General features: G+C 39.4%; 1 protein-coding gene across 1 annotated transcript in view; it reads left to right on the top strand.

The window, feature by feature from the left end:
• GALNT12 (polypeptide N-acetylgalactosaminyltransferase 12) overlaps window positions 1-18,444 on the top strand; it is a 94,038-nt gene that overhangs the window by 49,618 nt on the left and 25,976 nt on the right. Inside the window, exon 6 of the mRNA XM_039526911.1 lies at window positions 9,172-9,348. Within this exon, the coding sequence (XP_039382845.1) occupies window positions 9,172-9,348 (177 nt within the window). The remainder of the gene's footprint in view (window positions 1-9,171; window positions 9,349-18,444) is intronic.

The following is an 18,444-nucleotide window of genomic DNA, read 5'->3' as shown; positions in this document are numbered from 1 at the left end:
CTCTTTTGTTATACTTCACATGGAGTTGGAGCCAGGGAACAGGAATGCTGCTTTACTCTGCTTTCCCTGCTGCTTGAGGTGCTGAGGAAGGTCAGGCAGAATAAAGCAATTGTGATTTTGCTCTCTCTGTGGCTGCTCCTAGGTTTTCAGGCCTGAAAATCTAAAAATGAGTCCTTTTATGGCTGCTTCCAAGATCATCTTGGGGATTGGTATTTTGCATTGTTTCAGGGTGGCTGTGTATGAGTTCAGCAGATCAATTTCCTTAGAGAAGGTTTCTCCACTGAGTTGACAGACTGGTGAACAGCAGAAAATTTTCTGCCTTTTGTACTTTTGTATATGGAAGATATTGTGGCCTGATGTGGCACCCTAAGCAATACTCCCCTGTCTTGCTCATGCCAGAATGTCTTGGGATTAAAAAAGGAACTCAAAGAACAGTTAAGATTTTCATCAAGTGATTCATCAGTAGGACTTGACCCTCATTTTGCATGTTCTGATGGGGAACCCCTATCAAGCTTTAGGGAAGATTCCTTTGATTTCTTTCCTTTCAGAGGGCTGTCCTTATTGCAGCACCTTCAGCCAGATGAGTGAGTGAAATGAGTGCCCATCATCTCTCCTCCATATCTCCAAAGGGTTTTGGAAAGAGTTTTTTCACTGTTCTCTAGAACTCATTGCCATGGTGAATAGTGAATTCCACCCGAACAAACCCATTGTTCTTCTCATCTCTGTCCAAACAGAATACACTTTCTAGGTCAAGAAAATCTGCCTGTGTTGGATGTTAAGACTTGAGAACATGTCTGTCTGTCTTTCTCATGCTTAAATTTTCTAAACTGAAGAAATTATTTCTTTGGTTTTGGGAGTTGCACCAAGGGCAAGGGTCCAGCTAAAGACAACATTGCTAGGTGGGACTGAGGCTGCATTGTGAGTGTAGAATCATGTTGATAAGTCTTGTGCAGAGCTTGACAGATGCCATTTGGCTAGAGAAATCTCCACTTCATAGTCTGTGAGCACTGAGGCATAAGTTTCCAAGGTGTGTAAGGCAAGGACCTGTTATCTCCTTACTCCTTTTACATGTCATTATCAACTGGACCTCTCCGCTCTCTGGAAGCCTCCTTTGGCAACAGGGTTTTGCTAGTGGCACTAAAAAGTAAACTCACCTCCTGGTGTTAGTACTTGCTATATCTGCTCTCTGTCCCTTAATGCACTGTCATAGGATGGGAGAAAAGAGATATTTGAGAAGGTAAAATTACTTATAGGTAATTTTGTTCATCATAGTCTCATTTTCTCCTGAATTCCACCTTCCATCTTGCTGTGTGGTATGCCACTGTGTGCTTGTTTTATTATTTATCTAGCATACTGTTTCTCCCACTGGAGGGAAGAGTCTAGCTGAGGCGTATATCATCAAGGACCAGGTTTCAGAATGCTTTACCTCTCTGCTTCCCAATAGGTGGCATCATAACATTGCCTATCCCTTAATCCACTAGTAAAAAATGGGAGAAGAGACAACAACAAACAGATTAGCCAGAAAGTGATTTTCCTGTCTCCTTTGTTTAATATATTTGATAGTTTCCCTGATAATATGAAAATCTATTTTTTAAATAAAAAATATTTACCATATACATGCGGTTTTTTTACATATGGGCAAAGTGAAGGGAAAAAGTCTGTCATTCCATTGTTTTTAGTGGAAAAATTCCTGTGCTTTCTAACCGAAAGCCTTGTGCTAACAAGAACTAGAACACACACATACATATATGCAAGCACATACCATATTATAGTGAAAATTTTCAGCTGAAACATTTAGTATACAAAATTATTTCTCAAATTCATGTCAGTTTCACTGAATTGTACATGTCATGGGAAAAAGCAAACAAAATTCAGAAAGTTGAAGTGGTTTGTTTTGATATGTTCTGATTTTTTTTATTCAAAATGACTTTTTGTTTTTCTAATAATGTCCTTCCTTTTTATTTAAAAAATCATAAAATACTCCACCCTCAATCAAAAATTATAGTTCAGGTTACATAAAGCATTTTGTTTAACCAAAATTTGTCTTTTAAAAATTTTCAGAAATGCCTACAAACCAAAAAATCAGTGTTCCCAGCTCTACATTAGCTATACATTATGTATTAAGTACTCTTATGTTCTACTGGATGGATGTGGTTTGGTGGGAAAGGAGTTCTACCCATTAATACCACATTTACCATTTAGTATCTGGGGTTTTTTTATGCTGAATTCTTTACTTAGTTTTTACAGCTGTTCATTTTGTATCTCAGTTTATATAGAGATCATAATATATCTTCAGTATTAAAAAAAAAATCTGGCAGTGTAATCTCTTTAAAAGGGTGACCAATATTGTACAATTATGCCTTAATGAAGAAAATATAATTTAATGGTACTAATTAGTAACTTTACGATTTCTTTTTAGGGACATTTAAAAATACAACTGTAGAGGGGATTTCTGTAATTTTAAAAGCTGTTTTCTCAGTAATTTTGAGGAGAGCATTTGCAGTCTTTTTTTTGTTTTTTGTTTTTTATAGAGTCGAGTGGAATGGGACTTCCTGAGAAAAGGACAGAAGTTCCTCTCTCCTGTGTACTTTATTTGGTTCAGTAGAGTTTAGGGCCCATTCCTTCTAATCTTATTGTATAATAGTTTAGTGGTACACATTAATACACAGAGTTAGGCAGTTGCAGGACTGAGCCTTTTAGAGGCCACTTTGTTTCATTTGTTGTCAACTTATCACAGTTAAACGTGTACCCCACAGTACCCAGTTACCTGTCTGTTAAAAATGTTTGGTCAAAACAGAAATGATAACAAACTCTACTTTCCTTAGTGAAATAGTGTAACAAGAATGTTTGAGTTGCTAATATAAATATACTTCTTGAAAAAATGTCAGACTCTGATTTAAAAAAAAAATTGGACAGAGAGATTACAGTAAATGTAATAACATACAGAGAAGAATGTTTCAAAATATTTATTCCATGGGGGAGAAGATTAAACTTAAACAGTTTAAACCAAAAGACTTTGGAGTGAAATTGGGCAGTAAATTTGATGAGAATTTTCAGTGCAAACACTTTCTTTGCATTGAGTAATAAAAAATGTAATGGATTTTTTTTTTATCTGGAATTATGGCTGATTTCAATTACTCTCCAAATATTGTCCAACATTTGTCTGTCCTTAATGAATGCAGTTTGATCTGGGTTTATATAAATGGAGGCAATGGACTCCAATTGACTGATTAGTATTTTTGCTAAAATATTTGTCATTTTTCAGTAGTGATATGGGTCTGTGAGAGCGGCATAAGGGAAGGTCTTTTCCACTTTAGGGAAAACAACATATAGGAAAAAGGAAAATAGACCAAAACTAGAGAAATAGTTCTAAAATATGGGAGTTAATTTTCTGTAACAATAAATTCACCAGTTATGTATCCAGAAAAATATACAGAGAACAAATAAATACTTAAATATTTGGTTACTATTTGTTCAATAGTACATTGTCCTGCAAAAAAAAAACAACAACAACAAAAAAAAAAGCACACCTATCAAATATTTTTAATATTATTTTTGATAGAAAAGCCTGGTTTGATAAATATATATAATCAGAAGTTTCACCCAGTTTGATAAAATCACCAGAAACAATATGTCCTGCGTAGTATAAACAGACTCACTCTGGAATATGGTAACCCCTGGTTAAATAGAGAGATCTGACAGCTTGTATTAATGTAGAACGTTTCTCTGAACAAAAGCTCAGTGCTGTAATGATTATAATTTTGTCTCTGATATTTACATGGCGATGATTTGTAAACCTGTTAAAACTTCCTAAATAAAATTCAGTGCTCCTGGTAAGGTAGTTCAGAAGACAACTTGTAACAGGAAGATGTTTTTCCACATAATATCCCCCACAGGATATTCTTATACCAAGCTTTCCAAAACTGAAAGCCCCACTTCCTGAAATGTAGTTACTAGCATTTGCCACCTTTTAAATATAGTTTTAAAGCCCTCAATACATGAGAGAGCCAAATGGCTTGTTTGCACAGCCACATGCTGCTGACTACAGGGGTGTGAGTTGCAGTGTGCACTAAACTGGACTACATTAATGCTGACTAACCCTTTAGTTTGTGCTAGGGCGGGTCTACACAGGACAGTTACAACACAACTCTTTACTATGTGCTGGAACTCACACCCCCATAGCCCGCACCGTGGGGTTGTGTAGACAAGCACTGATATGCTGTGCCTTTACAATGTAAATTTTTAGGCATCTCTGTTTTCTCAACCCTTTTACTCACTAGTTGACATATACTGAGCCTTGGAACCTTCCCAATCATGCTTAAAAGCACACCAGCCATGCCTTACCTATTACTCTATTAACCCTGTGGAAAGGAAGAACAAAAACAAATAGAATTAAAACTTCAGGACACACTATCCCTAATTCTCCTTCTAGAACTGGCACATGAGTAATGTTTCTTTTCACTAAATTGTATTTGTAATTCCACAATCAATGAAAGACTAAACCATTCTTGAGTTGTTTTCTCAGATGATGGATGCACATAAGTTAAATAATTACAAATGTGTAGCAAGTGCTTTTTGAACAACTGTATCCTGTCCACCAGTTATCAAGATCCAGTTGTTCTACTTCACAATCTGGTGCTGACAAAGCAGTTATCTTTTTCTGCTAATTTAGTACAGTACTGCTGGGGAAGCCTGACTGAAAGAGACCTCTAGGGTATCAGCAATGCTGGGAGGGTCTTTCAGTGTCTGAATTCTCTTTGATAGAGCAAAAGAGACTTCCTTAGTCCCCAGTAGATTGCTTTGCTCTAGTCCATATTAATTTTAGCTCCTGCTGCTGCTGAATACAGGTCAAGTGTGTAAAAATGGGCCTGCTCTCCTCTCTAGTGCCTACCAGAACCATATTCTCATCCAAATGAACAAAGATTTTCATTGCTTCCCTTCTACTTTCCCAACAGCTGTGCCCCCTTATACTGCTTATAACAATGTATTAAAAATATATTTGACATAACAGGATGCTCGCAGGACAACCCTACCTCACCTTTGAGCATATCCTAATATCCTGCTCTCCATTCAAAGAGGGTTACCTGCTTGCATAACTAAAACGAACCAATAAACTGGCTCATTGAAATGTATTTTGCAAAAGGCATCTACAGATAGCTCAGGTTAACCATTATTGAAAGCCTTAACTTGTTCCAGTGCACTGGCAGAACTTTCCTGACCTCCCCTCTGACTAACTTCAGAAACCTTTATGAGGCTGCAAAGAATGTCTGCCACACGGTACCTCTGCACAACACTGAATTCAGATGCTGCAATTTTTTCAGCAGTACGTCCCAAACACTTTATCAAAATTTGTAGCCAGTGTCTTATGATAGGCAGTCAGTAATGCAGGGGTCTCCAGGTCTGAATATTTCTGAAGTTACCATTAGCAAGAACAGTCAGGGGATAGCAGAAAGTGCACCCAAGTGCAATAGCTTTAGGACTGCAGGCTGGGGAGGCAAGAGTTAACAAACACAGCTCAGAGATGGCTTGGGCTCATTAGCCTCAGTGAAAGCCAGCCAAGAGCATTTCTAAGCGAGAGAGCTGCAGCCAGAAAGGGACTGCTCAGAGTAGAGAAATGAGTGTGTGGCCAGAGCGGGAAAGTTTTGTTCCTTACGTGGGAAGTGATGCTAAGAGCTTGGCCAAAATTTTCCCAAGAGATGGACTATAATTATGAAGATCTACTCAATCTACTGAGAACAGTATCTCTTCTTGTAAATGCCAGTCAAAATGAGGTAGGAACAGAGTCTAAAATATGGAAAGAACAAGTCAAAAAGTACTTAGGTTAGATGTCTTCAAATCACCAGGGCCTGATAAAATGCATCCTAGAATACTCAAGGAGCTGACTGACGAGATATCTGAGCCATTAGCAATTATCGTTGAAAAGTCATGGAAGATGGGAGACATCCCAAAAGGCTGGAAAAGGGCAAATATAGTGCTCATCTATAAAAAGGGAAATAAGGACAATCCGGGGAATTTCAGACCAGTCAGCTTAACTTCTGTACCCAGAAAGATAATGGAGCAAATAATTAAGCAATCAATTTGCAAACACCTAGAGGATAATAAGGTGATAAATAACAGTCAGCATGGATTTGTCAAGAACAAATCATGTCAAACCAACCTGATAGCTTTCTTTGACAGGGTAACAAGCCTTGTGGATAGGGGGGAAGCGGTAGATGTGGTATATCTTGACTTTAGTAAGGCTTTTGATACTGTCTTGCATGACCTTCTCATAAACAAATTAGGGAAATACAACCTAGATGGAACTACTATAAGGTGAGTGCATAACTGGTTGGAAAATCGTTCCCAGAGAGTAGTTGTCAGTGGTTCACAGTCATGCTGGAAGGGCATAACGAGTGGGGTCCCACAGAGATCAGTTCTGGGTCCAGTTCTGTTCAATATCTTCATTAGTGATTTAGATAATGGCAGAGAGAGTACACTTATAAAGTTTGCGGACAATACCAAGCTGGGAGGGGTTGCAAGTGCTTAGGAGGATAGGATTAAAATTCAAAATGATCGGGACAAATTGGAGAAATGGTCTGAAGTAAATAGGATGAAATTCAATAAGGACAAATGCAAAGTACTCCATTTAGGAAGGAACAATCAGTTGCACATATACAAAATGGGAACTGACTGCCTAGGAAGGAGTACTGCAGAAAGGGATAAAAGGATCTGGGGCTCATAGTTGATTACAAGCTAAATATGAGTCAACAGTGTAACACTGTTGCAAAAATAGCAAACATCATTCTGGAATGTATTAGCAGGAGTATTATAAGCAAGACACGAGAAGTAATTCTTCTGCTCTACTCTGTGCTGATTAGGCCTCAGCTGGAGTATTGTGTCCAGTTCTGGGCACCACATTTCAGAAAAGATGTGGACAAATTGGAGAAAGTCCAGAGAAGAGCAACAAAAATGATTAAAGGTCTAGAAAACATGACTTATGAGGGAAGATTGAAAAAATTGGGTTTGTTTAGTCTGGAGAAGAGAAGACTGAGAGTGCACATGACAATAGTTATCAAGTACATAAAAGGTTGTTACAAGGAGGAGGGAGAAAAATTGTTCCTCTTAACCTCTGAGGATATAACAGGAAGCTCTGAGCTTAAATTGCAGCAAGGGCGATTTAGGTTGGACATCAGGAAAAACTTCTTAACTGTTAGAGTGGTTAAGCACTGGAATAAATTGCCTAGGGAGGTTGTGGAATCTCCATCACTGGGGATTTTTAAGAGCAGGTTGGACAAACACCTGTCAGGGATGGTCTAGATAATACTTAGTCCTGCCTTGAGTGCAGGGGACTGAACTAGATGACCTCTCAAGGTCCCTTCCAGTTCTATGATTCTATGGTTCTTGGTTCCATGAGTGGGTGCTACTTTGTAGAATTCACACACCTGACCTGTGGAGCAAGAAAGTGAATGAGAGGAGAGCCCAGGGGCAACTGAGCCCTAGCAATGGGAAACCAATCTTGCAAAGCCCAGCATGTCATACAAGTTCTCCCCAGGAATAGCAGGTGAGGCTTGATCTGTTCTAGTGGTAGATGCAGAGTTTTAGGCCACCAAAATACAGTTAAAAGATTGTTTTGATTTTAATTTGCACCCCACAGACAGCACTACATCTCTGGGTGCTTTTTAACAGTCTTGGGTCCAACTTCTTAATAACACAAGATCCAAATGCTTAATTTACCTAAACTTAATTTACCTAAGTGTGCAGGACAGCTTTGTTTTTAATATTCTTTGAAAAAGATGGAAATGATGATACAACTGAAACTTTCTGAGCTTACTGACAGAGTTGTGAATTTTCTTAAGTTTCCCCAGCGGAACATAGACAGAGCAAAGAGGAGATGGCAAAATGGAAGAGAATAAGTGCCCATTTTCTTTTCTGGTGGGATGTGGGGTGTGATTGCCATCAGCTTCAGGTTGAAGTTGTGGCTCTTTTTTTGTGGGGGCAGAGTCTCTGGTCCATCTGAGGTCAGGTTAGGAAGGCTGGATTAGAAGTGCAGTCCCACTGCTGGACAAAATTTCCCCCCCACCCTAACGGCAGAAGCCAGCTAAATCAAATTTAGTGGCTAGTGGATGTAGGAAAAATCAGGAAACATCATGGCTTGAAGTTCTAAAGTCTTCATACTAATTAATTGGGACAAAAAATAAAAGTTTAGAATAGGACAGTAAAAAACTGGCAGAAGAAAAGACAAAGACCAACCAGGTTGAACAGAGACCCTTCACTCTGGGTTTTATACTTGCTCTATGGAATAATGCTAAGATGGTTCACAGCAATCCTTGAATTTTCCCAGGAGCTCTTCTAACTTAAACAGTCTCAGCTCATAAACAAGAAAAATGTTGGGAAAACCCAAAACATATCCATAAGAATCCAGTTGTTGAAACAAAGTTTAGACACGGTTCCTGCATGCATTTTGTAGACCTTAACATGATTTTGGCTAAATGGTTTTAGGTCTTTTCCAAAGGTTTTCTTGATACTGGTCTGTAGCACTCTAACCTTAGATCTGTTAGTTTTTCCCGGAGATAGGCCACACCAGCTGTTCATCTTGGCCACTCTCAGGACAGGTGGCTTCCTCCCTGCATCTAGCGAATGCTGTTTCTCCCTCTGCTGAAGACTGTCTGCAGACTCTGGCAGACATCACTTCTTCACAACCAGGAAGGCTAGAAATATATTTAAATGAAAGCTTAGGTTCACATGTTTAAGAGCTAGGGCGGTAGGCACTTTCCTATTGTATATATTACTTACACCCCAGGGGGGGAGCTGGATTATCTGAACCCCAGAGAGGAGGAAGGAAGCCTGAGTTGCCCGGTGCAGCTCAGCATAGCACACATGATCATGCTTTGAACATCTGTAGTATCTCGTCTTTGCCAACCAGAACTCCAGTGAAAGCACCACGGTATTCCTGGCTCCGTTAGCTTACCCATTCTCCCATTGATGTGCTTTGACACCTTTGTTTATTTACTTGTAAATTGAGGATCATATTTGCCTCCCTCCTGAGACTATGATATTTATAGTTTATAAGGTGCTTTGAGATTTTGGGGAAAATGCTATAAATACAAAGTATTGTAAAGTATTATTATTCTGCATATTCTATTGTTCACGTGATTTCAGATTGCCAACATGTAATGTAAATTCTTTGTTTAGATCTGGCAGTGCGGAGGAAGTCTTGAGATCCATCCATGTTCTCATGTAGGTCACATTTTCCCCAAACAAGCTCCCTACTCACGCGCCAAGGCCCTGGCTAACAGTGTACGTGCAGCAGAAGTTTGGATGGACGAATATAAAGAGCTTTATTACCACCGAAATCCACATGCACGTATGGTGAGTTTGATATCTATTGTGTTTAGAACTAAACTTGTATTTCTTTTCAGTTTAACAGAAAAATTATTTATGGTGGGGGGTTTTTAGTTTGTTTTAGTAGCTAAATTCAGGTTTTTTACAAATTAATGTATTTCCCTGACATAAAATTGAACATTATCTACAGGGTTAATTTTTAATATCTCTTGGGAAACTCCAGAGGACTGGAAGAAAGCAATAGCTGTGCCTGTATTTAAAAAGGGTAAGCTGCATGACCCAGGTAATGACAGGCTGGTTAGCTTGACATTGATGCATATTGGAATAATGCAGCAGCTGATACGGGACTCTGTCAGTACATGATAGAAATACAATTAATGCTACCAACTAGTTTAATGGAGAATAGGTCTTATCTAACCTACTTGGCAATGTTCTTCAACAAGATTACAAGTCTGGTTGATAAAGGTAGCTGTTCTATACAGCGTTTTTGTAGCTGTGTTGGTCATTACAGAGATATTACAGAGACAAGGTGGGTGAGATAATATCTTTTATTGGACTGACTTCGGTTGGTGAGAGAGACGAGCTTTTGAGCTACCTAGCACTGTCTCACTCACTAATAAAAGCTGGTCCAATAAAAGATATTACCTCACCCACCTTTCTCTCTAAAAGTAACTGTTGACATAATCGATTTGTTTTTTTGTAAGTTGGCATAGTGCTGTAGAACACTCTGATTTTAAAATATTAATGTGACAAAATTAATATGGTGCAAATTAATTTGATTAAAATATAGATCTAAAAACATAATTGTTAATGGAGAATCATAAATAAGAGAGAATGCTGCTGGTGGGATGTTCCAGAGATTGTTTTTTCCCAAAATTAGTTATTTTTAGGAATAATATGGAAAAAAGTGTAAAATCATTGGTGCTAAAAGTTATCAAGTAACACAAAGATTGGCAGGATGGTTAATAATGAGGACAGGTCATTGATATAGAATGATCTGATCACTTGATAAGCTGGGCACAGATAAGCAATGTGCATTTTGATACAGCCAAATGAGAGGTCATACATCTAGGAACATCTAGGCTATCCTTAAAGGGTGGTATCTATCCTGGAAAGCAGTCACTCTGAAAGATCACTGTAGTGAACCTTGAGAGTGATGCTATGGCAAAAAATGTTAACATGGTCCTTGGATGTATAAATGAGAATATAAAGTAGGAGTAGAGAGATTGTATAACCTTTGCATACCACACTAGTAAGACCATTGCATGAATATTGTGTCCATTTCTGATGGCCACACTTCAAAAAAAAAATGACGAAAAATTGGAGAGGGATGAGAGAATAGAGAAATGATTGGAGTCTGAAAAATATTCTTTACAATGTAATATTTAAGGAGTCCAATTTATTTTGCTTGTCAAGGAGAAGGTTATATTATCACTATAAGTATCTACATAAACTGAAGATATCTAACATTGCAGGAATAGGGGGAAGGGGATTAATTTAGATGTCTTTTTAACAGGACTGTTGATTAATTGCCATTAACTCACGCTGATTAACTCAATAATTAATCGCGATTAAAAATATTTATCGTGATTAATCATAGTTTTAATTGCACTGTTAAATAATAGAATACCAATTGAAATTTATTAAATATTTTGGATGTTTTTCTACATTTTCATACATATTGTCTTCTGTGTTGTAATTTAAATCAAAGTGTATATTATTTTTGCTTACAAATATTTGCACTGTAAAAATGATTTTAAAAAATATTTTTCAGTTCACCTCATACAAGTACTGTAGTGCAATCTTTGTCATGAAAGTGCAACTTACAAATGTAGATTTTTTTTTTTGTTACATGACTTCACTTAAAAACAAAACAATGTAAAACGTCTGAGCCTGCAAGTCCACTCAGTCCTAGTTCTTGTTCAGTCAATCGCTAAAACAAACAAGTTTGTTTACATTTAAAGGAGATAATGCTGCCTTCTTCTTATTTACAAAGTCACCAGAAAGTGAGAATAGGCATTTGCATGGCACTTTTGTAGCTGGCATTGCAAGGTATGTACATGCCAGATATGCTAAACATTCATATGCCCCTTCATGCTTTAGCCACCATTCCATAGGACATACTTCCATGCTGATGATGCTCATTAAAAAAATAAGTGTTAATTAAATTTCTTACTGAACACCTTGGGGCAATATTGTATGTCCCCTTGTAGCAGTGCCCCTCCACAAACTCAGTCGGAGACTGCTCCAAAGTACATGCACCAGTGCTCTTTTATTGTTCGTGCCTATCCCCACCACCTACTATTTACATATCTTACAGACCAACATCCTGAGAGACCTCTAGCTTCTCCTGCCAGCAGGGATCTAGAGCTCCTGGCTCCTCCCTTTCCTGTCTCTCCCCCCCTGCTTCTTCCCAGCCAGCGTTATATAGCAGGCTGGCCACTCAGGCCTGCAGGTCCATCCCCTCAGGTGATTAGGGTGTGGCCTCCCCAGCCAGTCCTAACTAATCCCCCTTTTTAAGTGGAGCTGGGCTAACAGGGGCCTGGCTTGGATCTCCTAGGCAGCATCCTGTTACACCCCTGCTCTGTTTTACCCACATTCTGCCATATATTTCCTGGTATAGCAGCCTCAGATGATGACTCAGCACATTTTGTTCATTTTAAGAACACTTTTACTGCAGATTTGACAAAATGCAAACAAGGTACCAATTTGAGATTTTTAAAGATAGCTATAGCACTGGACACAAGGTTTAAGAATCTGAAGTGCCTTCCAAAATCTGAGAGGGACGAGGTGTGGAGCTTGGTTTCAGAAGTCTTAAAAGAGCAACACTCTGATACAGAAACTACAGAACCTGAACCACCAAAAAAGAAAATCAACCTTCTGCTGGTGGCATCTGACTCAGATAATGAAAATGAACATGTGTTGGTCCGCACTGCTTTGGATTGTTATCGAGCAGAACCCATCATCAGCATGGACACGTCTTCTGGAATGGTGGTTGAAGCATGAAGGGACATGTGAATCTTTAGCACAGTCGGCACGTAAATATCTTGCGCCGCTGGCTACAACAGTGCCACGAGAACGCCTTTTCTCAGTTTCAGGTGACATTGTAAACAAGAAGTGGACAGCGTTATTGCCTGCAAATGTAAACACACTTGTTTGACTGAGTGATTAGCTGAACAAGAAGTAGGACTGAGTGGACGTGCAGGCTCTAAAGTTTTACATGTTTTATTTTTGAAGGCACTTTTTTTGTACATAATTCTACATTTGTAAGTTCAACTTTCATGATAAAGAGATTACATTACAGTACTTGTATTAGGTGAATTGAAAAATACTATTTCTTTTTTTTTTACAGTGTAAATACTTGTAATAAAAAATAAATATAAAATGAGCACTGTACACTTTGTATTCTGAGTTGTAATTGAAATCAATATATTTGAAAATGTAGAAAGCATCCAAAAATATTTAAATAAACGGTATTTGATTATTGTTTAACAGTATAATTAATCACAATTAATTTTTCTAATTGTTGACAGCCCTACTTTCTAAACAAGATGCTTTAGCTCAACAACATGTCACTAGAGCTTCTTATTGAAATGGTTATAAGAATTTTTTTAATATGGGAAAACAACATTTCCCCCTTATTTCCCTCTTGGAAGCAGCTGAATCATTTTTAGCTGAAACTTTCCCAAAATTTTCAACATGAAACAGACACCTGGCATGGAGAATTACAACCTGTATGGTTAATGTTTGTCAAAGTTTTATAAACCCCTGAAAACAGGGCCTTATAGTAGGAAAGTTTTAGGTAATCTTAACCATAGGGAGCAATACTGTCAATGGTTTTCAGTGGTTTATACTACTGTGCTACCTAAAATTATAATATTGTGATCTTGTGGCAGAGCTAGAAGTAGAACCCAAATCTTCCATCTAGGGCCCTATGCAGGATTATTTTTAATCCTGCTCCTGGGCTGTTCCCACTATTAGAGCAGCAGGATCCTGGTCCTGCTATAGGGCTCTACACTAGTCCTGTGCAGGACTCTACTTCCATCTTCAAACCCCATGCTTTAACCACGAGACCCGACCATCTCCTATATACCTTTATTTTAAGAGTTTATCATGAAGTGAAAACAGATTGTTATAAATTATAGGAAGCATAATCTCCACTAATTGATCAGATTGCTGGAGGGATAGCCATTACTGAGTAATGGAATTTTTAAAAACATCAGCCACTTACATATTGCTCACTAAAGTACAGAACACTTCAAACCTGTATATGGATAAGCTGACACGACAGCTTGAAGCACACAATAGACATATTTGCTGAACCTGTCAACACAGCATATTTAGTCCTGTGTCCCATTGATTTCACAGGCTAAGCATGGCCAGACGGGGTCAGTAGTTGAATGGGAGACATACAAGGAATATATATACCATACATGCTGCAGGATATGGTAGTGTTGATTCACTAGTTAACCCTCTTCTGTTTTAGCTGATACTTAACCAGTGCACAAATATGGTTTCAGGAGATGTCTGTTACAGACTTCAACATAGCTATGCCACTAGGTCAGGGATGTGAAGAGATGTGATCCCTGACTGACACAGCTGTCCTGGCAAAAGTTCCTACATAGAGTCAGTTATACGGGCATAAAAGTGCTTTACTGGAATAGATTTTTTTCATTCATAGGGTGGGTGGAATCCGCTATACCAGTAAAAACACAGTTTTTGCTGGTATAACTACATCTAGAGTGGGAGCACTTTGCTGATATAGTATACTAGTATTCCTATATTGGTAAAGAGCTCCTAGTGTACATGTGACCTTAGGGATGAGGCAGTTTTGGCAAAGGTACCCTCTTTCAAAAGAGACATAACTTGGATATCCTTGGCCACTTGTGGTCAAATACCTCACTGCACTTTTCATAAGAGTAGAGATATTAATGCCAGGGTTCTGGCCAAACTCTATTCCATTCTCCATATTTATTGTACTGTATTAAAACAAACAAAAAAACCCATTAACTTCGATCTCATGAGCTCTTGTTTCAAGATATTGGCACATCTGATTATCACAATCCACATATATGTAGAGTTGTTCTACTTTAACATTACAGAGGTCACCCATTAAAGTTTTGTGTTAGAACACAAGTTTGATGAAACAGGGATGTGCATTGTTTTTCCGTATCTGTTGGAGATGGAATTGAATGCTTTCCAGAGTGTGGGAATGTTATTGATGGCATCATGCATGATGGGAAGGTGGCAATAAATGCTGGGAAATTTTCCCTTTATTTTTTAATTCCATAATTTTAAGGTGTTGGGTGGCTGCAGGATGTTGTGCTGAATCTTTAACTGTCCTTAAATGAAGTTATTTCTGTTAATAGCCTAGATTTTTTTTTTTAGTTGGGTTGCTGTAACTCACTGTGTTTAGGCTGGGGGTTTGCTTTTTGTTTTTCCACAAATTGTGCACACTGAATTGTGGTTCCCATAACAACGTGATGCAGCAAATGGCTCCTGGGTCCTGATACAGGATGTTCCTTACTCTGCCCGCCCTTGGTAGTTTGACAGCCTCTCTCCGCAGCAGGGTTCTTTGTGGTGATGGAGTACGGAAGCATACCTGAGGAAGGGGGATCTCCAGGGAATCAATACTGAGATCATAAACCCAGTGGAGGACATATTCATGCAACAGGAAAATAGTGGGCCTTGCTGAGGAGAAAAGGGGGGCATTGGGTGACAGGGCATACTTGCTGTTCTCATCCACATGTGCTAGCCATTTGGAATTTGGGAACCATTACATCTAAGCTCATATTAGCCATGTTTTTCTTCAACTTGGACATGAAAATTCAAACACTTCACAAGATACTCTTGGCATTTTAAAGTAATCTTAATCAAAACACAGTTTTGGTGAAAGTTGAACACTCCCACTGAAACTAAAACTTTGGGAAAATCTTAACTACGGATAGTGCTATGACTCCACCAATATTAACATCACATTGTTCTATCTATCTGTTAGAGTCTGTCTGTCTGTATCTCAGGTCTTCCTCCCATTTGGCAGTGGAGACGGGAGGGTGATCGTGATCCCTGACACCTATTTGCTACCTTCCTAGGAGTCTCAAACTCTAGGATGACAACTTATATTGTAATCTGGCCAGGGAGAAAAGTATTCAGAGTAAGCCCTTGCTAATCAGTGAAGTATTCAGCAAGGGAAAAGTCACATGCAGCAAGGAAAATCCTTGCATCTTGTGTGATCTCAGATAAGTGGTTCAGAACTTTTCCACATGAAACCAACAAACCTGAGTATGGAAGAGGGAGGAGCTGCCAATGTAGAGAAAATAGTGAAGGGATGTGAATTTGTGGGCTTACCTTTTAATAAAGTTCTCAACTTTTAGAGCCTTATCAAGTACATTCTGTTTGCTTTTTGTGTTTGTTTGGTTTTTTTTTATCCAGTCTGCTGGCACCTAAGCTTCCCAGTGAATTGAACAATGTGTCAGAATGGCTTGGAATGCAGTGGTTCTTCTTTAAGAGCTTGTCCCGATGTGTAGTGCACTTCAGGTTTACGCATTTGCGCCATGCGTCAAGGACTGCAGAAATTTTCCTAGCAGTGTCTATCTGGTCTGAGTATGTGCCCCTGCTTTTCTTGTGCTCTGCACCGAAGTTATAAAGGGGGCTGCCAGACAGCTGCCATCTTAGTTCCTTTTTACCACTTGTGGTTTAGGATGGAGCTTCAGTGTTCACACTGACTTATTACAAATTATTTACAGGAAAAAGTTGAATAGTTTAGCTATTTAGTATAGTTAGGATAGACATTTGAGGTTCTGTCCCCTGAGATTTGGGATCTTCCTCTGGGTCAGAGAGGGATTCCTGTATTTCCCCATCACACCCCTGTTCTTTGACAGTAGTGGGGAGAGTCCCCCAAGGAAGGATTCCTGGCTTCAAAAACTTCATCAACTGCCACAAATCCTTCCTGATCACAGACTACCATTATGCCAGTCTGTACTGCCTGGAGGAAACCCACGTCTGATCCAGGTGCAGTATCTGCAAGTTGTCTCCAAGAAGGACAAAACAGCTGAGGAAGTTCCTGCTCCAAAGATTCCTCATGGAGAGGTCCTGGAGACCAGGGAAAACTTCTGATTGCAAGGACCTGTATATTGGCCTGAAGAAGGTAGGAGCAGCACATTGAGTTTGACTCTGTCCAGCTCCAAGGCCTCCACCCCACTCCCACTGGCTGCTGCTCCTCTCTGATGAGGTGGTGATTCCAGCCATATTCTGATGATCCTAAGGCTTTCCAGAACTTGCTTAAAAGTGTGGCAGAGACACCACAGGTTTCCCTGGAAGAAATCCAGGAAGCCCTGCACAGACTGCAGAACATCATATGTATCCTTGAACCCACCAGGACACTTTGGCAGATGGTTCCACCAGTATCCAAGCAGGCTGAAAAGAGGTATTTCATATCTGCAAAAGGCTTGGACTAACTATTCTCATATTTGTCTCCCAACTCTCTGGTAGTATCAGCTGCTATTGAGCGGAGTAGGCAGAAACAAACCAGGTTTGTGCTTCATGAGAAGGAGGCAAAGAGGTTGGACCTCTCTAGGAGGAAGGTGTACTCGTTGGCCCCTCTCCAGTGTCAAACTGAAACCATCAAGCATTGATAGCTAAATATAATTTTTTCATCTTTAATAAGCTGACAGACATTGTCCAGAAAGTACCTTAGGACACTAGGGAGCAGTTTTAGACCCTGATCGAAGAGGGGAAGCTGGTGGCTAGGTCTGATGGCCAGATGGCTTTAAATGTGGAGAACACGGCAGCAATGGCAATGTCAGTGGTAATGTGGTGGCTCCCTCTTTTCTAGGGTTCCTGAAGGAAATGCAAACAACAGTGTAGGACCTTCTGTTTGAGTGCGACAAGCTGCTCTGCGCAAAGACAGAAGAATCCTTCCACTTGCTAAAAGTCTCTGGAGCCATGCTCTACGCCCTTGATGTGCACACACTTACGATTAAGTGGAAATCCAGCAAGCAGCAATTTCAACAGAGACCAGCCCTGCTGGCATTTTTACCATTAGCAGCAGTAAGAACTATTCCTCAGATATCAGAGGACCTATGAAAATGGTGCTCTGGGGCAATCGTCCATTACCTCCCAGCCAGCACTGGCCCCAAAGTGAGTGTTTTAATGGAACTTTCAAAAGGCATGCACCAACAACCTCATCAGCTCTAGACATTTCCACTGTTTTTTCTACCCTTTTGGAGGAAGACTCTCCCACTACCTGCCAGCCTGGACGGAGAACACTATGGACAAGTGAATACTAGAGGTTATCTCCTTGGGATCGCCATCCAGTTTTTACTCCATCTCGCTTCCTGAAAGGCTTGGTTAGATTCTTCCCTCCAAATCTTGTATTAATCAAATCTTGAACCAGGTTTTATCAACTCAGACAAGGGCAGTATTTGAGCCTCTGGCATCTTGCTTTTTGATACATCTTTCCATAAAGGTAACAGTTCTAGTTGTAATCATGTCTGCCAGAAGAATAGGGGAGTTAGGAGGGTTCCTGGCTGACACTCCTCACCATACAGTTTTCCAGAAGGATAAAATATTCATGAGGCTTTACCCAATATTTATTCTTAAGGTAATATCTTGCTTTCACATCAGTCAAGTATCCACTTGCCTGTATTTCACACATGAGTAGGCAAGAGGTGATGTGGTACTCCTTGGATGTGTGTAGGGCCTTTGCCTTTTGTCTGCAGAGGACAAAGTAATTTCATAAGCCTCCCAGACTGTCTTATCTGTGGAAAGGATGGAAGGAGAGGCTAGAAACTTACTTTTGTTTTAATGAAAGGATAAGAAAGGGGCAGAGGAAAAGGGAGGTGGCCTCTGGGAAACTTGGGGATTGCAAATGAGGTTGTGACCACAGGTTGAGAACCCTTGGACTATGGAAAGAAGTGGATTTTGAAGGCAGATTTGAAGAAATTATGTGAGCTCTATTTGAATCTGTAGCAAGTGAAAAGTTTGAGTGGTGGCTTTCTTTAGCAGCTTTAAGGTTCCATTTTTAAACTTAGTTTTATTTTATTGAATTTACTGATTTACAAGATACAACTTCAAAGGCAGCCTTAACTGAGAATTTCCAAACTTTTAAACACATTTAGGTTT

Source organism: Mauremys reevesii, linkage group 2, assembly GCF_016161935.1.
Source record: "Mauremys reevesii isolate NIE-2019 linkage group 2, ASM1616193v1, whole genome shotgun sequence".
Classification (NCBI taxonomy): Eukaryota; Metazoa; Chordata; order Testudines; family Geoemydidae; genus Mauremys; species Mauremys reevesii.
Note: the sequence above shows the minus strand (reverse complement) of the source record. Positions and strands in the feature narration are given on the sequence as shown.